This window comes from Rasamsonia byssochlamydoides (assembly GCF_041956645.1).
Source record: "Rasamsonia byssochlamydoides strain NRRL 3658 unplaced genomic scaffold VTN77scaffold_36, whole genome shotgun sequence".
NCBI lineage: Eukaryota > Fungi > Ascomycota > Eurotiomycetes > Eurotiales > Trichocomaceae > Rasamsonia > Rasamsonia byssochlamydoides.
In genome coordinates this window covers 161,988-181,359 of record NW_027192419.1, presented here as the reverse complement: position 1 = coordinate 181,359, position 19,372 = coordinate 161,988, and the positions used below count along the sequence as shown (strand labels likewise).

At 51.7% G+C, this 19,372-nt stretch overlaps 6 protein-coding genes across 6 annotated transcripts; 3 read left to right on the top strand and 3 right to left on the bottom strand.

Annotated features, from left to right (window-relative positions):
- Positions 1-1,609: 1,609 nt before the first annotated feature.
- On the top strand, positions 1,610-3,422 carry VTN77DRAFT_5047 (uncharacterized protein; the record flags this gene model as incomplete). The annotated part of the gene is made up of 3 exons (XM_069421174.1): positions 1,610-1,789; positions 1,846-2,062; positions 2,119-3,422. 3 exons carry the CDS (start codon positions 1,610-1,612, stop codon positions 3,420-3,422), a joined length of 1,701 nt encoding a protein of 566 aa, XP_069277229.1.
- Positions 3,423-4,007: 585 nt separating this feature from the next.
- VTN77DRAFT_5046 (uncharacterized protein) lies at positions 4,008-4,618 on the top strand (the record flags this gene model as incomplete). Its single annotated transcript, XM_069421173.1, has 3 exons — positions 4,008-4,283; positions 4,453-4,487; positions 4,579-4,618. The coding sequence occupies 3 exons, from the start codon at positions 4,008-4,010 to the stop codon at positions 4,616-4,618; spliced, it is 351 nt and encodes a 116-aa protein (XP_069277228.1).
- A 718-nt stretch (positions 4,619-5,336) lies between these two features.
- Positions 5,337-7,908, top strand: VTN77DRAFT_5045 (uncharacterized protein; the record flags this gene model as incomplete). Its single annotated transcript, XM_069421172.1, has 3 exons — positions 5,337-5,584; positions 5,666-5,777; positions 5,827-7,908. The coding sequence occupies 3 exons, from the start codon at positions 5,337-5,339 to the stop codon at positions 7,906-7,908; spliced, it is 2,442 nt and encodes an 813-aa protein (XP_069277227.1).
- A 1,035-nt stretch (positions 7,909-8,943) lies between these two features.
- Positions 8,944-10,496, bottom strand: VTN77DRAFT_5044 (uncharacterized protein; the record flags this gene model as incomplete). Its single annotated transcript, XM_069421171.1, has 5 exons — positions 8,944-9,008; positions 9,101-9,943; positions 10,000-10,200; positions 10,251-10,324; positions 10,387-10,496. 5 exons carry the CDS (start codon positions 10,494-10,496, stop codon positions 8,944-8,946), a joined length of 1,293 nt encoding a protein of 430 aa, XP_069277226.1.
- A 3,528-nt stretch (positions 10,497-14,024) lies between these two features.
- Positions 14,025-16,097, bottom strand: VTN77DRAFT_5043 (uncharacterized protein; the record flags this gene model as incomplete). Its single annotated transcript, XM_069421170.1, has 2 exons — positions 14,025-15,946; positions 16,049-16,097. The coding sequence occupies 2 exons, from the start codon at positions 16,095-16,097 to the stop codon at positions 14,025-14,027; spliced, it is 1,971 nt and encodes a 656-aa protein (XP_069277225.1).
- A 1,368-nt stretch (positions 16,098-17,465) lies between these two features.
- Positions 17,466-19,239, bottom strand: VTN77DRAFT_5042 (uncharacterized protein; the record flags this gene model as incomplete). Its single annotated transcript, XM_069421169.1, has 3 exons — positions 17,466-17,663; positions 17,727-18,507; positions 18,578-19,239. The coding sequence occupies 3 exons, from the start codon at positions 19,237-19,239 to the stop codon at positions 17,466-17,468; spliced, it is 1,641 nt and encodes a 546-aa protein (XP_069277224.1).
- Positions 19,240-19,372: the final 133 nt, after the last annotated feature.

The following is a 19,372-nucleotide window of genomic DNA, read 5'->3' as shown; positions in this document are numbered from 1 at the left end:
ATGTGGACGAGGGCATGGACATGGATGTGGGGAAGAGGAAAATCTGGGGAAGATAACCCAAGATAAAGTAAAGCAGGTTCAACCCCCTCAACAGTTGCATGTCTGGGCACTGCAGATCACTCTTTCAAGCGAGACATCCTGATTAATGAGAATGTGCAGTGATCGTCCTTTTGGCTGTGACCGGATGACCGGTCAGGGGGAAGCTGACTCTACGGTTACGACGCCTCCTGCACCTAAACGATCTTTGGTGGTCGCTTGCCCCTGCTCAGGCTCGGATCTATTGTACAATTTCAAATCCGTAGGCCCAGGAGATCCAAACAATTCACCGGGTAAAATACAGCTTCGTCACCATGAATCACATTTGTGGCCCCCGACACCGTTCTCCTTGCGGGGTGCCTAGAATAATTGCCGGATCGACCCATCCTTAGCCTGTGGAAGGGCCGCTCTTCCATCCACACGCTTTGAGACCAATATCCTGATCTGATATGTGGGATGCAGGAGACGAATGAAATGGCTAGCCTGGATTCCCAAAGGGGGACGATCATGAGATGAGATTGCGGGGAAGACCGGGGGTGGAGGCACTTGGAGGCACTCCAGGCCATGCACCCTCAGTGTGATCAGTGATCACTGTGATGGGCGCCCCTTTTGCCATCGGGTCGTCACGGTGAAGGTGACAAATAGGTAGTCAGGCATCAAGACCCTCGATTCATCACAATCGTCCTGGCTGACGGTATGATATTTTCCAAAATACCCGGTGTGACGCGGGGTGCATCCGTTGTTCCGAGCCAAGTGATTAGATTATTGTGTTAGTAAGGTAGCATACAAGCCACCTACTACTGTGGTAGGTGCAAGAACTGCTCAGTAAGTACATAAGCCGGTATACGGAGTAAGGTTTACTACCAGGTACATGGGAACCTGCCAAGATTATAACCTAATCTAATCTAATTAATTCTGCCTGATTGTTGGTGGGTAATTAGGGACTCCGATATACTCCGTACCGAGTACTGCGGGGGAGTCCCTACTTTCGCCCCCAAACCCCATGCCATTCATCAGGCGGGCAGGCCTGTCAACAACGTTGCCTGGGGTGCTGCTCCAGTATCTTAACTCTACTCAACTGACTGGTTCGATCTCACTGGGATGATCCATGTATGTACATGTATGTACTGTACATATACCTTTTATCTCTGCAAATCGACTCTTCAAGATATAAGTCACGTGTCTCTACATGTACTGAATAGAATAACGAAGATCACATCTAGGAACCTCCACTCTAATCGCAGAATCGCAGATCAACTAGCGTGAGACTAGAACCGATCCTAACCGACCTTAGGACAGTTAAATTGTCCACTAAACTGTCCTGAACGATTTACACGACCAGCCGGTCGGCTTCCGAAAGAGGAAACTAGGGCACGCGGATAGGGTTGCTGACCTAACCATCGGCCGTCGAGCCGACTTCGGCAACCGCATGTAATTTTCTATTATCGTAGTTCATCTGTGGCTTTCGATCTGAGCTCTCCCGACCGCTATTCTGTTTATTCCTCGCGTTCATAATCTCCATGAGTCTGGCACTGTCGACGTGAATTGATCCATTCTGTGTGTTCTTGCCGCCATGACTGAAGACCCCGTGAGCAACGGCACCGTCACGCCGCCCAACAAGCCCAACCACAGCGGCCTGTCGCTGACCGAGTACGCCGCCAATCCGACGCCTCCGGTCGAACGAGGAGAGTCTGGATTGCCTCCAACCTTTGACATTCCAGAAGATTTTCTCCTCCCTAATGGGTATCCGGATGTGCGTCACCCTTATGCGACTGATGAGGGGTTTCCCTGACTGACCGGACTATACAGTATCTTCGCCTTATTCTGACCTCCCGCGTCTACGATGTCGTGGAAGAGACTCCTCTACAACATGCGGTCAACTTGAGCAACCGCCTAGAATGCAGGGTTCTGCTGAAACGAGAGGACTTGCTCCCCGTGTTCAGCTTCAAGCTGCGGGGCGCCTACAACAAGATGGCTCATCTGCCCCCCGAGCAGCGGTGGAAGGGTGTCATTGCGTGCTCTGCAGGTGAGATTGGCCGCTTGAATGGCCATTGGGATGACCCTGGCTTATGCACCCTATAGGCAACCACGCTCAAGGCGTCGCATACTCCGCTCGGAAACTCAAGATCCCCGCTACCATCGTCATGCCCTCCGGCACCCCGGCCATCAAGCACCTCAATGTGTCCCGGCTAGGCGGGAACGTTGTCTTGCATGGCAATGATTTCGATGCGGCCAAGGAAGAAGCGCACCGACTGGAGAAGTTACACAACCTCACCAACATTCCCCCGTTCGATGATCCCTACGTCATCGCGGGCCAGGGAACGATCGGGATGGAAATCCTACGTCAGGCCAAGCTACAGAATCTTGAGGCGGTCTTCTGCTGTGTCGGCGGTGGCGGGCTGATCGCGGGTGTGGGAGCCTACATCAAGCGCATCGCACCTCATGTCAAGGTCGTCGGAGTCGAGGCGCACGATGCCAATGCCATGGTTCGGTCTCTGAAAGAAAACCGCAGGGTAACCTTGAAGGAAGTGGGTCTGTTCGCTGACGGGGCCGCTGTCAAGGCCGTCGGCGAGGAGACGTTCAGAATCTGCCGAGAGGTCGTGGACGAAATCATCGAAGTCAGCACCGACGAGATCTGTGCCGCCATCAAGGACGCCTTCGAGGACACCAGGTCCATCCTCGAGCCGGCCGGAGCCCTGGCCCTGGCAGGTCTCAAGAAATATGTAGCAGACCATCCCGACCCGAATCCCAAGCGAGAGCTGGTGGCCGTTACCTCGGGAGCAAATATGGATTTCGACCGACTTCGATTCGTCGCGGAACGGGCTGCGCTCGGTGAAAGGAAAGAGGCCTTGCTGAGCGTCACAATCCCGGAACGTCCCGGTGCGTATGCGGCCCTCGTGGACGTCATCCGGCCGCATCCCGTCACCGCCTTCAACTATCGCTACACGCGAGAAGATACGGCACACATCCTGATGGGGATCTCGTTGTCCACTTCGACGGGTCGACAAGATCTCGCGGACATCTTCGAAGAACTCGAGAAGGCCGGGATGCGCGCCTCCGATCTCAGTAACGACGAGTTGGCCAAGACGCATGTGCGGTACCTGGTTGGCGGGCCAAGCGGCGTGAAGGACGAGCGGCTGTTCATGTTCCAGTTTCCTGAACGGCACGGCGCGCTGGCCAAGTTCCTTACGTTGTTGCGCCCGAGTCACAACATTACGCTTTTCCACTACCGTAATTACGGCGGCGACGTCGGCCAGGTGTTGGCAGGCATCCAATGTCCGGCTGGGGAGAACGCCGAGCTTGACTCCTTCCTCAACGATCTCGGATATCCGTACACTGAATGCACCGATAACCCGGTGTACAAGATGTTCCTTCGAGATGATTAGGCTAGTCTCTCTTTCTTCTGATTGTTTCATTCATATTTTTTTTTATCAACTCTTCATATACACTCCTATACTTAATGATATCACTGTATCACTGTTACGGAAATTACTTAAAAGGGGATCGAAACGACGAAAAGCCGTTGATGTGTTTTGCTTGGCGTTCGGTTAGAAGCATAGAAGTCGTACTTAGATGCTGCTACCCAGCTGTCAGCAGCAGTTATAGGAAATCCTCTACAGTATAGTATAGTCTTAGAATAGTGAATTGAATACGGATGCAATTGCGTCGACCTGTACATACTATCGATATACGCAGTAGCTACACAGATCTATACCAGGCAATCACGTGATGATATCCGGCCTCGGAGCGCGGCGATACAAAATTCCCGATCACGGAAGAGCAGCAAAACCGACCAGACCGCGTACAGATCGGAGGTCATTGCAGGCCGCCTTCAATCGATATTCCGCAACGAAAGATTCACAGGGGAGCGAAGCAATTGTCCTCCATCAGAAGCGGATTTTTTTTCATCTATCAGTTGAATTAATTCCCCGAGATCTTCTTCCTCCAAAAGAAGGGGACATACATACACCATGCTGCCCGTCCGCTCTCTCCTTTCCTCCGCCTCTGGCTCGCTCCGCCAATTCCTCCTCTCTCCGCTCCGCCAGAATGCCGCCTATATTCCGTCTCTGTCGCGGTCCTTCTCGCGATTAAGCACGATGTCCGTTGGAAAGACCAGCATGTGGGCCCTCGGCTCACGGAGCAGCAACGCAGCGGCGGCCGCAGCGACGGCGAATACCGGATCGTTGCAGATCGTCAGAGGGATGAAGACGCGGTCTTCTGTTAAGAGGCTTTGCGATGGGTGCAAGGTAAGAAATTGCTTATTCCATTGGTCTTGGTTTTGCTGGAGATTTCGAGGAAGAGACGAAGGAGGGGAGAATCCGTCTTGCTATGCTATGCTATGCTCTTCCATTGTTCTATTCTACTAGGACACAATTCGCTTCCGACAGTTGGCTGACTTTGATGTATTTTTTATAGCCCGTCCGACGGAAGAACAGAGTTTACATCATCTGGTAAGTGCTGCCCCCTTGGATGCAGCAACGCATTGGCTCTTACGCTCTCTATTTGCGAATGAATGCTAACGCGAATGCTCGCATGAATCAGTTCCAAGAACCCGAAACATAAGCAGCGACAGGGCAAATAAAGAGAGATATTCTCTTGAATATGTGATACTATAAATGAATTGGGCGAATATCGGTATCGGTTCTGTTTTTACGTGATACATACGCCGCAGCTTTGGAGGACTTGTCGGGCTAAATGCCTACATCGACGTCGCATTGTGCGATTGCCGATTTGCCAGAGTGGAAGCGATGATACGAGACGCACTGCATCTTGTGAGATGGAATAAGGATACTGGCATGGCGTGATTGTCTGATTATCTCTGAGCGGGTCGTCTCCTTCATTTTGAGTGCTTTTCTCTATCATGTTTTATTCAGCAACTTGCCTCGATATCCCGTGAGATACGCTCTCATGCTACTGTACATTATCTAGCATAGAAAGACCTACCCTCCTATGGACTTTGATTCAGTCTGTTTTCACTGGCGTTACTTGTAATACTCCGTATTTATGCCGAACGCAGACATACAATATTCCCGGATGTGTTACCAACCCATCAATTTAAGAAGCCTGATTGCACCAGCATAAAACAGTTCTTACTGCCTACCTTCTCGGCACGGGACGAGCCGGCAATCGAATGATATCAGTGGTCGGTTCCTGACCAGCACTGCCCTGCAGATAATAATACCTACGGAATCAAATCACGTGAATCGTCCCTAGGCCCTATCCCCGAAACTTTTTTTCGTCTTGTTCTCCGCAACAAGGCCAACAGACAGGTGTGTCAAGCAGGCAGGGTTATAGCAGCTATGAGGCCATATTCGATCGCGCGGTCTTCCTCCCATCAGATCCGGGCCTTTTCCGGTCTGGCCAGAGCCGCGCCAATTCGATTGCCGCGTACCCAGAACCAGAACCTGTTGCGATGCTGCGGTGCATCTGCGTCTCCGGCCGTCCTCCGTTCGTCTTCGCGCGGTGTTGCTGCTGCGTCTCCGCTGGCGTCGTCTTTGAGTAGGCAATGGCAACAACGGAGGAATGCGTCTGCTGCTGCTGCTGCAGTGTAAGAATTATCTTATATTTTTTTTTATCATTATTTTGTGTTTTCGTCGTTGTGAAAGGATAATTGCTGACCTGTCTTCAGCCTCGAACAAGCTGCCGCAGCGCCAGACACCCTCTCTAACGAGGCTATCATTCAAAACTTAGACCCCAAGGAGTTGGACCGACTCTCCAGAGTCCGGAATATTGGAATTGCTGTAAGCATTGAGGACACCTACTTCCACAACACCGATCTGACGGTTACAGGCTCATATCGACAGCGGTAAAACCACGGCCACCGAGCGAATCCTCTACTACACCGGCCGGATCAAGGCTATCCACGAAGTGCGCGGTCGAGACAATGTCGGCGCCAAGATGGACTCCATGGAACTGGAGCGTGAAAAGGGTATCACCATCCAGTCCGCGGCCACCTTCTGTGACTGGGTCAAGAGGGAGAACGGCAAGGAGGAGAAATACCACTTCAACCTGATCGACACCCCCGGGCACATTGACTTCACCATCGAAGTAGAGAGAGCGTTGCGTGTGCTGGATGGCGCGGTCATGATTCTGTGTGCGGTCTCTGGCGTGCAGTCCCAGACTATCACTGTCGACCGGCAGATGAAGCGATACAATGTGCCTCGTATCTCCTTCGTCAACAAGATGGACCGCATGGGCGCCAATCCGTTCAAGGCCATCGAGCAGATCAACAACAAGCTCAAGATCCCTGCTGCCGCCGTTCAGGTGCCCATTGGAGCGGAAGACGAGTTCGAGGGAGTGGTGGATATTATCCGGATGAAGGCCATCTACAATGAAGGCGCCAGAGGAGAAAAGGTGGTTGAAAAGGACGAGATTCCAGAGAAAGTCCGGCCTATTGCAGAGGAGAGAAGGAAGATGCTCATTGAAATGCTCGCCGACGTCGACGATGAGATGGCAGAGCTGTTCCTAGAGGAGAAAGAGCCCACTGTGGAGCAGATCAAGGCTGCCATTCGCCGTGCGACCATTGGTCTGAAGTTTACTCCTGTCTTCATGGGATCGGCTTTGGCGGACAAGTCGATCCAGCCTATGCTGGACGGTGTCTGTGACTACCTGCCCAACCCGTCCGAAGTCACCAACATGGCCCTGGACCAGAAACGTCAAGAGGCGCAGGTGAAACTCGTTCCTTACAACACTCTGCCCTTTGTCGGACTGGCATTCAAGCTGGAAGAAAGCAATTTCGGCCAGCTCACCTACATCCGTGTCTACCAGGGCACGCTGCGTAAGGGCGCCAACGTCTTCAACGCGCGGTCCAACAAGAAGGTCAAGGTTCCGCGGATTGTCCGGATGCACGCGGACGAGATGGAAGAAGTGCAAGAAATCGGCGCTGGTGAAATCTGCGCTGTGTTCGGTGTCGAGTGCGCCTCTGGCGACACGTTCACCGACGGTCAGCTTGCGTACACCATGTCGTCGATGTACGTACCGGAACCTGTCATCTCGCTGGCCATCAAGCCGAAGAACAACAAGGACTCCGGCAACTTCTCCAAGGCCATCGCCCGTTTCCAGAGGGAGGACCCGACGTTCCGGGTTTCTTACGATCCCGAAAGCGAGCAGACCATCATTTCTGGTATGGGAGAACTGCATCTCGACATCTACGTGGAGCGAATGCGCCGTGAGTACCGTGTAGACTGCGAGACCGGCCAGCCTCAGGTCGCTTATCGCGAGACCATCGGCAAGCGCGTCGAGTTCGACCACCTGCTGAAGAAGCAGACCGGCGGTCCTGGAGACTACGCCCGTGTGGTGGGCTGGATGGAGCCCACGGGCAACTTGGAGGAGAACAAATTCGAGGAGCAGATCGTCGGCGGTGCCATCTCGGAGAAGTTCCTGTTCGCCTGTGAGAAGGGCTTCCACCTGGCGTGCGAGAAGGGCCCGCTGATCGGCCACAAAGTGCTGGGCACGAAGATGGTCATCAATGACGGCGCGACGCACGTGACTGACTCGTCCGAAATGGCCTTCAAGAACGCCACGCAGCAGGCCTTCCGCAAGGCGTTCATGGAGAGCAACCCCGTGGTGCTGGAGCCGCTGATGAAGACGACGGTTACCGCCCCGATCGAGTTCCAGGGCGACGTGATCGCGCTGCTGAACAAGCGCAACGCCACCATCAACGACACGGAGACGGGCGTCGACGAGTTTACCGTATATGCGGACTGCAGTCTGAACAGCATGTTCGGCTTCAGCAGCCACCTGCGTGCGGCTACCCAGGGCAAGGGCGAATATACCATGGAGTTCAGTCACTATGAGAAGGCGCCCATGCAGTTGCAGAAGGAGCTTATTCAGAAGTATCAGAAGGCGCAGGCGGATCGGCACAAGAAATAAACCTGTCGCATGCCAATCTATACTCCTCCCTGGCGAGAGAAATGAAGACTTTTTTTGTTTACTCGTTGATATCTTGATAGATATCAACCCCTCCTCCGACTACCTAGATTAATGATCCCCTCCCATCCTCCTTTACTTTACGCCACTTCACTTCGCCAACCTGTTTTATATCCTGGATATCGTCATGATGCTTTTGGTTTGGTCATGTTCTGCAACCATGTATTGTATATGGATGTGAAGGTAGTTTCTTGTTTTTACCTCATGGTTTGTCTTTTTTTTTTTGATTATCTCATCTCATCTCTACTCACCGCATATCAGCATTTTTATTTTTGGCGTGGGCATGGCTGTCATCGGGTAGATGACTCATACTGATGTCGATGCCATGCTGATGTTACCAACGAAACAGTTATGGACTTAGAATCATACCTAGAATAAAAACAAAGAAGGACGAAAGGGGACATAGCATAACGCACACATGGCAAGAAGGGGGAAAAAAAAAAGAAAAGGAAAGGAAAGGAAAAAGGGTTGGACAATGGACAATGGACAATGAACGATCTGTGGACTGAGGACTGATACGGTACTTTGCGTATGTATGTATGTATGTACTGTGAAAGGACTACCTACAAAATAGCTACCTAGCTACTTGGTTAAGTTCTACTTAGGTACAGTATGTACATACAATTGGTGTTTGTTTATCATTTCTCTCTCTGTCTACCTTTCTCTACCTTTATCTTTCTCTATTTCTGTGTCTCTATGTGCATGTTTCTGCAGGTCGTTCATCTCTATCTTTCTCTCCATATCTGTGTACTTAATTGTAGGTACATACAGTACAAACAATTCTGCATACATACATACGCCCATCAGGTCCACGTCCACGTCAAGGTCATTCATTCGTTCAATACAAGTCGTCATATTTCAATTTCCATTCTTATTCCATTCCATCATTTCATAACAAACATGAGAGTAAGTAACTAAGTAAGTAATAAGCAGTGAAAATAAATAAAGGTTAATAATTGAAGGTTAAGATTGAAGAATTCACTCCTCAAATGCCCTCAAGACGGCTAGCGCGGCGACGGAATATGCCCCGACGTGGTTGTGTCCTGGTCTCGTTAGCATATCTATATTGATGTATTGATGGGATATGGATTTTCAAGGGGATGAATGAGGGTATAAATGATGATAACGTGCATACCTCCGTATCCAACCTTCTCCCATCGAACTTTCTTCACGACTCTCTCGCCCTGACTCTCGCCCTTACCCTCTCCAGGTTGAGGGACTTCCTTCTCCCAGATGCGGATCTCAGTCAGGCCGTTCTCTGCGATGCGCTCGTAGACGATCTTCCCGCCGGAAGGAAGGCTGTCACCTTTCTCGCTCGCCCCGATAGCTGCTTGCCACACGCGCCACCCCTCCCACCACGGGATCTCGACGTCGTCTCGCGCATGGACGATTGTCAGATCCAGCGCTTTGCGGGCGTGGATAGCATCAGATTCGTCATGGGCGGTCGGTCCCACCCCCGTCAGCCGGGCAACGCGCGCGGCCGTATCCCACCGGTCGACGATCCGGTCGAGGAAGTACTTCTGCGCGCGAGGGTATCCGACCAGCGGCGAGAGCATGGGCGGGGTGAGACCCTTGAGGCTGTATGATCCGATAAGGTTCGGGATATTGCTGAAAGAAGCGAGGAGGATGATCCCGGCGAAGGGTTCCGGGTCTTTAATCGCCGGCTGGATGATGGCCGACTCGGGCGCCCCGAATGCGAACCGCTCTGCCACCGCGGATGTGACGGCCGTTCCCAGGCTCAGTCCTACGAGCGCGATGCGAGAGGGAGCGACGTTCAGAGGGTGAGAAACCAGGAAGTTGAGCAGTGTGAGCGCGTCAGCGATGACCCCTTCTTCGGTAGGAGACCCCGTCGACAGTCCGAAGCCTCGATAGTCAATAGCAAAGATGTGGACCGGGTTGGACGGCGTCGAAATGCCCAGGTACATGCGGTACATCTCTGGTCGTAATTCAGAGCCAAGATGGGCTGCGTTTCCATGAACTGTCGCAAAAAAGGATGTTAGATATGTTTTGGCTGGGATGGAGGTCGGCACTTACAATTCACGACCACTCTGGCATTGGGATCCTCCGCTAGAAGCTTGAAGGCGACCGTTTTGGTATAATCTTCTGCTGGTCCATAAGACCAGTGGTCGTTGAGCAATTCCTCGTGCTCTCTGCACAGGTGAAGTGGAAGGATATGCCAGCCGTAGAGCGTTTCGTTATCTGGAGTCACCAGGTGGAATGGCTGCACTTGGGTTCCTACTATCATCAGCCGGATCCGTAAAAAGGCCAATCAAATAACTCCATACTCAGAAAGCCAAAGTTTTCGACATCGTTCAGGTCCTGCCAGAGAGTTGGATTGACCTTGTGCGCGTACAGAGCGCTGTCGCCGACGAATTTCGCAGCCCTTAGCCCAGCTCATCTCAGAGGATAAGTCATACGTACAGACGCTGGGGACCTGGAAAGGTCATCGCAAACAGCCATGTCACATACAGAAGGCCTCCAGCGGCCAGAGACCAATAGGCCTTTTTGAAGATCGGTAACAGCTCGACCATGGCCAGCAGAAGCGCTATGTAGGACGGTAATCTATCATACGTCAGTTGAAAAATAAGGACAGTCTCTGACGCAGATTTGATGAGAGTTGTTTGAAGAAAAATCAAAGAATGACTGAAATATTAAGAGAGTCAAGACTGAGGATATCTCCAGTACTCCGTGCATGCATGGTATGACCGCATCGCTCGGTCCAGGATTGTGACCAATGCAATGCGATGCAAAGCACAAACAAAAAAGTGGCAAAAATATTCCTTACCAGTAATTTTAATCTCTTGATGTTTGTCAACATGCAATAATAAAAAATAATAAATTGAGCGTGGAGGAGGACAGAAGGTTAACAAGACAGATCACATGTTTGCCGCTCACTTCCGGCGCGTCAACGACAATCATCAACCGTCCTGCTTGTTTCCCTTCGGCTGCCTCCAAAATTTCCCGCCGCGCAGCTTCATCTCCCCCAACCACGCCGGCTGCTCTGGACACTCTGTGCTTCTCAGCTGGCATGATTTTTCGGCAGACTCCTTCGCGCCCTTCTTGAGAGTCTCCATCTGCCATCTTCTAGCGATGGCGGAGAAACGCAAGCTCCCCGCGCGTGAGCGTCGCGAACCGGCGGCAAAGAGACGGGCCTCCGAAGCCACTCCGCAACCCCAGTCTTCCAGGAAAAAGGCCTCAACTCCTGTTGTCGTACCGTCTCCTGCCCCGGAACCTGATCCAGTTACAGAGCCAGTCGAGGAGCCTCTTCCGACAAAAGTCAAGGATGGCGAAGCTCTCCCAACCACGTCCAAGCCGCAGCCATCGAACCTCTCGGACAGGGAGTACCAGTCCATCGCGGAAAGGTGCGTATCTTCTATTATGCGCGCTTCTATATTGTCATGCTGACTCGTCTTAAGTGCCGTTCTACTAGTGTCCCTGGAACGTTCCAAGAAGAAGTGGCTCAGTGACGGCATCTTCGAGAGATACTGGACGAAACCCAAGAAGACCAAGAGAGAGCAGATTGAAGGGAAGAACCCTCCCAAGGAAACCATGAGCAAGATCGGGCCGTGCAAGATCGTCATCGAACCTCATCACTTTGATGGCATGCTGTATACTGTCAAGGACCCCAATGCAAAACCGCCCGTCCAGATGGCGGCTGCGCAGCGCCAGATGGTTCACTACGGCCCTCCCAACACCTTCTGTCAGTATCAACCGTATCCTTCTCCGAATCAGATGCGCCAGCCTCCTCCATACAATTATCACCCGCCTCCGCAGCAGGGAATGGACCAGCGTGGTCCGCCCTCCGCCCATCCACCTCCGCCTCATTCTCAGCCAAGGACTCCACAACCTCCTCCTGTACGAAGACCTGAGGCTGCGCAACCTCCGCCACAGCCTCCAAAACCAAGTCCAGATCCTGTGATCCAGATGCTTGCTACCAGGGCTGCGTCGAATCCGGAGTTGAAAGCGTTGATGCGGGTGGTTGCCTCGAGCAAGGCGTCGCAAGAACAGCTGCGAGCTTTCCAGGCGCATATCGATGAGCTCAACGCGATTATCAGAAGCAGAGAGGAACAGCAACGGCGGCAGCAGCAACAGCAGCAGCAACAATACCAGCAGTCCCAGCATCAGCAACAACCGCAACCGCAACCGCAACCGCAACCGCCGCCACAGCAGACACAGCAGCAACAACAACAACAACTGCAACAACCTCAGGCGGCGCCGACGCCAGTGCCAGCACCGGCGCAGGCGCAAGACAATGTTCATAATACTCCTCAGCCCCAGCCTCAGCCCCAGCAAACTCCGAATCCCAGTGCGACGCCCACTCCCCAAACTCCGGCTCCAAATAACACTCCACAAGTCAAGACGGAGCCTGGTACACCGGCTTCTGCACCTGCAGCACCACAGCAGTCTCAGACTGGCCCTGCCCCTACACCTGGTCCTTCTCCGTCTCCAGTGCCGCCTTCACCCGCTCCAAGCTCAAGCGCCCCTCCAACCACTTCCACGCCACGACCTCTGCCATCACCGCAACCAAGCTCGCCATATCCTGGTCAGCCACATTATCCACCTTACCCACAGTCGCCATATCAAGCCACTCCACCTCCGATCAAGGCCCGCAGCAACTCGCAGTATGGACCTCCAGGGGCTTACTATCAGCAAGGGCCTCCTCCGCCTCCTCCGAAACCTCCCATCAAAGCCGTGGTGTTTGAGTTTACATCACCTCTGACGCCATACGGGAGCAGCACGTCAGGACACGCCGGTTCGGGAGACCGTTATCTTTTCCCCGAGTACTCGATTCTTGAATACTTGCCAGGAGGAAACTGCGTTATAGCTTCGTTTCTGATTGTCCGGAAGGTTGATCCGAACGCGAAATTCCCCATTGAAATTGCATCTGATGCTGCACCGAAGGCTAGAGGGAAATCGACAAAGTCCAAAAAGGCCGACAAAGACAAGGCCAAATCTAGTCTACCATCTACTCCTGCTGAGAAGGAAGGAGACAAGGAAAAGGCCGCAGAAAAAGAGCCGGATAGTAAAGACTCGTCAAATGACAACAAAGATTCGACGGCAGAACATGCCGCGGATGGAGAGAAGAAGGAAACCGAGGGGAAAGCTAAGGAGACGTCCAATCTCAAAGAATACTACCAACCCGTCACCATCCGCATTTACAGCAACAAGCCAGGCGTCCTCGAGCCGCTCAGCCGCGTCGTCAAGCCCCAGGCAGAAGTTCGCAAATACATGGAAGAAGTAATGGACCGTGCGGAACGCGCCCCGGAGGGATTCCTCGCCTTCCGTCTGCCGAGAGAAACTGACGAAGGTGGGAACGAAGCGGAGGACAAGCATGCTGCTGCTGCAACACGAGCAACTACAACCGGGTCGGGGACAAGTCGAAGCAAGGGCAAATACGCCGAAGACGGCTACCATTCCGGAGTGGAGAATCTCGTCAGCGGAGCTGAAGAAGATGAAGAAGAGGAGGAACTGAAGGATTTCTATGAGCCTCCTAGTGGGCTTGTCCCTTTGCGAGTTTAGCAGCTTAGTTTAGTAGTGACTTCAAGTCAGTAACTGATTTAAGTGTCTTGAACTTGTCTATGTAATGTATATATGTACAGTACTGTACGATGTTAAAATTACTTTAATAATAGGAACAAAATGATTTCTCCTAGACTATTGAATAGACAAGATATAAAATAGATAGATAATCTCTATTAGTGCAAGTCATTTAACCATGTCCATGTCCAATGCCTCCTCCCAATCACTCCCATAACCGATACTATACTATACTATAAGTATGTACAGCACAATAAGAACAATAAGTATAACGCGTCAGATGCGTTTGGCTAGATCTTGCTCTAAGCTAAGATGTTAGCTCTGCTAATTGAATTGTTTTCGTTCGTCCGTTCGTTCGTGGTCACTGGTAAACATTGCGTATTGCATCAATCGTTGAAATCATAAGATTGAGACAAAAAAAAGATAAGGTAATTCCTACTGCGGAATTTGTAGTAGGGAGATAGGGAATCAAGAGTTCAGCAGTCCACACCTTTTCTATCTAACATATCGATCAGATCAGATCAGATACTACCACCGCTCTTCCCCCTATCACCCACAATACCCGCCATCTCGAGCAACGCCCGCGCGCTCTGTACGTCAGAGTCGGACCCGCCGACTTTGAGGTTGATATTTCTCCGTCTCTCGGCTTCGCGGGCATCGAAGGCCCATTGGGCGCGCTGGAGGGATATAGCGTCTGAGGATGAGGAGGAGGAGACAGTGGCGGTTGTTGTTTGTTCCTCGACCAGCCCCCAGACCTCCAGGTTGTAGATGTCGATGCTCGTGGTCACCGGCATGGTGGAAGGGACTGGGGGGAGGAATACGCCCCCCGCGCCGCTGGTGTAGGACACGTGCAGCTGCGCTGTCTCGAGACTAGCGTCGATGAGCAGGCTGCCTGCTCCGATGGGGACGGGTGGCTGTTGTTGTTGCTGTTTGCCGTGTGATGACAGCACGGGAACGCCTGGTCCGAAACTGTTGCGCGATGGAGGCGCCACTTCGCAGCCTATTGCGATGCCGGTGCTTGTGGAGAAGAACACGGCAGGCGTCGTCGGTTTGTGGGCGGATGGGGAAGGGTTGCCTTCGAAGAGAGCGTGAGAGGGGTGCAGTTGGAAGAGGCAAGGGAGCTTGGAACGGTCATTCACGTTGACGGAGGCGTGGGCTGACGATGAAGGCTTCCAAGGTTGAGGGAGATAAGCACCTAGTGTGACTAGCTTTTCCTCGGCATCTGAGCTCCCAGTTGGAGCACCTTGGATAAGGAGAAGTGTCGGAGCTTGCCAGGTGAGGACGTGATGTGAGAATGAAGTCAAGGACTCGCCATGTGCCGTTGTCGAAAACACCGGGTGCAGGCGTGTACCGCTGCGGAACAGATTCAGACCCGACGGTGTAGGGAGGAAAAAGGACAGGTGGGATATTATGCTAGGATTTAAAATGGCGGATTCAAAGCTACCAGGTAGTATGACAGGAGCTGGAGTGTCGTTCTGCTCGTGATCTTCTTGAGAAAGCGCACGAGACGGCTCTGCGGTACGCTTCCGAGAGAGATCCAAGTTCTTGCTGAAGAGGAGATGTTCAAACAGCGGCGTCAAAGGATCGAATAGATGAGGCAAGGAAACGGAGACTGTTCTCGCAAAAGATCTATATCGGATGCCGCCAGCAATTTCTTCAGGACTGAACGCCGCCACAATACTGTCGGCTTCACGCCGAACAGCAGCCAGTTGATCCTGGCTCAGGTGGAATGTGTGCTTGGACACGGACTCGAGAGGTTTCAAGGGCGCGATGACAAGGAGCAGCATTAGCAGACGTCTAAACGTGTCGAGAGAGATCCGAGCTTCGTAGACAGCGCGATCGATTCGCTGGTCGTGTTTGAAAACCTCAATTGCGTCGAGCGATTCCAGAGCGGTAAGGGCCAGATCGTCATCATCTTCCTCGTCGTCATCATCGTTTGCAGGCTCGTCAATTGCAAATCCCGGTGCATGCGATGCGGGCTTGTCGGCAGAAGATGAAGGAGCTGGTTCATCGCTCCCCACTTTCTTCTCGACATCTCTCCGCGCGACATCCGCAAGACTGCCAAAGAGCAGCTTGATCCTATCTTTGCGCCCCCTCCTGAGCACCTTGCCGTATCGTTCCGTCAGAAGAACGACGACCTTGACCATCGCCTCAAAAGTAAGCACGCTCGGCGCCAGCGTCTGGAACGGGAACGCGCCCAAATACGACACCATCCGGAAGATGACCGGACCGGCATCTAGAGAAGTATCGTGACCAGCACCCTTCTCGTCCGTGTACACCCCATCAGGTATGCCCAGAAAATCGGAGAGGATCTTCTCATTCCAGTATCGAAAACCGCCCTGGTCCAGCGCGCGTGAGAAGAAGTTGTCTTTGAAATGGGTCAGCTCGAGGGGCGTGAAGCATTTTGTCGCAAAGCGCTCGGCTAGTAGATAGCTCAGCTCCTCTGTCGGAATCTATCAGTTAGCTAGCTATCCTGAAGCTTCACAGGTTGAATCGCTGGAACCCTCCAATCAGGTAGTTATAAAGGTCACAGTTGTATACTAACCAGGAGACGACGCATTTCCAGCGCCATCGGTAGACTGGGCAGCGCCCATTTTCGCTGTAGAGCAACTCAAAAACCTCCAATGGTTCAAGAGACTTCCTAGTTGCAATAATGACAGGCTAATCTGAAGCAATTCGAATGCGCAAAGTGCAAGGTATCTCCGTCAGCTCGACGGCCAGGCAGCTCAGCTAGCTGCAGTCAGAAATGCCAAGCGGGGGTTTCATTGCCAGGATGGATCACATTGCCTTTCCGACAAAAGCGCTCATCAACTTGACTATGTCATCATTGTCCGAAGAAAGAAATAAATCAGAAGCATCTTCGTTGTCAAATCAAATAGATGGATGGTGATGAAGTCAGCGAGCAGGGAACAAAGAGAGATGAATGGAATGGAAGTACCTACCCCCTCTGCCCCACAGCATCAGATAATCGATCGATCGGGGTGCTACTACGGACACCCCCATTTTGATAACCACACCCCTTAAACCTCTTTTGGTTAAGCTGCTGAAATTATTTTACCACCAAAAATACCACTAAAGTTAATCATGAATTCCTCTTAAGACTGGTGGCCACAAATTCTAATTTCTGGCAAAAAATAACGTATACTTAGCTCATAAAGAAATAATATATAAGTAGCCTAATTAATTTTTATATCAGTTTTTATATCGATTTTTATGGTCACAAATATAAAAATTTATGATCAAATTCACTAGTATTTTTGGTGGTAAAACAATTTTGGGGCTTGACCAAAAATAATTTAGCGGGGGTGTTGATAGTAAAAAGGGGGTGTCCGTATCAATTCCCATCGATATGAGGTTGAAGTTCCGATATGGAAATGTAGCAGTTGAAATGTAGCAGTTGAGGGTTAAAAAAAATAAAGCGGAAAAAATCACGAAATTGACAATTAAGAACCGGTGAAAGAAATAAAATAAAAATAAAATCAAATAGAATGCGTTTTTATTCCTTCAAAGACCACAAGGCCTATCTGTATGTCGAGAAGCTCGTGGCAGACGTCACTGAGATTAGCTGCTGAAGGCTAAGTGGGTCAATCGACATCTTAGCTGCACATGGCAGAAACTGGATCTAGTCTAGAAAGGAACAATGACTCCGTCAATTCAATTATTCATGTCCATTGGTCATAAATCTCCTGTCTGGGTACGCTGGCATAGGGTATTACTCTTGTAAGAATCTCGAGCTCAGCTCGTTACAGCACGATGGAACGGATCCAGATTAGAAGAGAAAGCTTTGAGACTTCTAGTCATATCATATCATCAGATCTCCCCGTCTTTCAGGGTATTGATCTTTTTCTTTGATGGTTTTTCTATCTCTTTTTGCCCGAAACTAGGTATCTATGTAGCAGGAATAGCCATGGTCCCTTGGATGACCTGACCAATTACTTGTCAAATGATGACAGACGAAGACTCTACAGGAGGACCACACCCATGCCTCCTCTCTTCTTCTCGTCCGGCAGGTTCTTCTCATTGACTCCACCAGGAACAGGAGCAGTACGGTAGTTGAACAGGTAGTAATGCAGTTGGCCATCTCCAGCACCGAACTTGAGCTGTTCCAGGAACAGCGGGTTGTCGTGGAGAGTGAGGGCGTTGAAGACGTCAAATTTGGCCTAACACTCGTTAGTCAGCTGCTTCAATCTGCTTCATTATTATGGATGACGGCAGAAACTTGCCTTCTTGGCCAAAATAAGAGCATCGTTGATCAACATCAATAGCCGCTCCTTCAGGCCTTTCTCCTTCTCTGCAAACGCGGTCTCCGATGCATAGTAGTACAGATATGCAGCGCGAACCTCCTTGTGCTTCGGGTTTTGAATAACCGACGATTCGAGCGAGTAGAAGGAAACGAAATCAGTGATCTTCTGCGTCTCTTGATCCTCCACGACATACGACCAGACTACTTGCTCCCCACGGCTCTCCTTGTGGAGCAGCCAATGGTCGACCTCCTCCCTCGTGAATGCCGGGTTGATGTCAAAGCGATTCAGATACCGCTCAAGCAGATCGTAGACCGCGTCAAGATCCTTTTCTTGCATTGGTCGAAGGCCGGGTGTGGCGGTATTGCTGGGCAGATGATTCTTGGAAATCTGACGCGCCTTGGTCGAGCCCGCTGGGAGGGGAGAGAAGCCAACCTCATACAGCTTCAGCCAATCCAGGGGACGGTGGTAGTATCGGCATGAGGTGACAGGCGTTGGCAGCACTATTCCCACGGTGTATATGGCCTGGTAGATACCCTTCAGGTAGCAACGGCGGGTGATCTCCTTGATCAAGACCGGCGCGAGACGCTTCGAGCGCAATTTCTTGTGGACACAGAGGAAGTTGATTTCCGTGACCTTCATCCGCTGACCGCGGACACGGATCTCCGTAGGCACTCCGCAGATGGATGCGACGAGCTTCTTGGACTTCGACGCGCGAACTCCGACGTGCCAATCCTTCTGCCAGCCCGGCGACGTTAGAGCCCTTATCACAACCGTAAATGTCAGTTCCAGTTAACGGATAAAGAGCAGGGTTAGAAACGAGAGAAACGTACCAATGCAGGAACGATCGCGAGTAGTTGAAGCGAAACATGGCATTGTCATCCTCGACATAGTGGTTCGATAGCAGATCATACAGCTCTGTTATTTCCTTCTCATCCGTCAAGTCCAGCGTCACCCACTCGAACCCATCGAGCAGAGGGTACGGTTCCTTCTGCACTTCATCAGGGTTGATGATCTTGATCGGCCCTTCTTTGATATCGCCTTTCTCGTCGAAACGCGGCACGGGCTGGGTCTGCCAGAATTTGTAGGACGCCATATCTTTCTGATTCTTGTTCCCGATTGACAAACCGGTGAGGAGATCGGCAATGTTCATCTTGGTGAGCGCTTCAGCGGCCTTGTCCTTATTCATGCCCGCCAACTCGCCGGCCAAGGCGGGGTTCAACCGCAACAGCGACTCGATCATATTCGGAGTCAGCTTTCTGTCTGTCTTGCCCTCCGATGACCCTTGTTCTGTTCCATCCTCGGACTTCTTGCCAGCCGGTTTCTTCTTCTTGCTGTCTGCAGACGCCGAAGGTTCTGTGGGTTGTGTGGTGCTGGTCGCATTGTCGTTCTCCGCATTTTCAGCGACGGTCTCAACGGTCTTGACGGTCTCGACGTTCGCAGCCTCGTTGGCGTCGCCGGCAGCCTTGCCGTTGATTTCCTTTGATTCTGACATGGCTGCAGACGAGGGTATGGAGATGTTGTGACGAAAGAGAACAGTCGGTGTCTTGCACGCGACTTGACACGGGCGACCCGACGTTGGAGGCGGAAAGCGCCAACCCGCGGGGCGGAGGTGAATTAAATAAGCT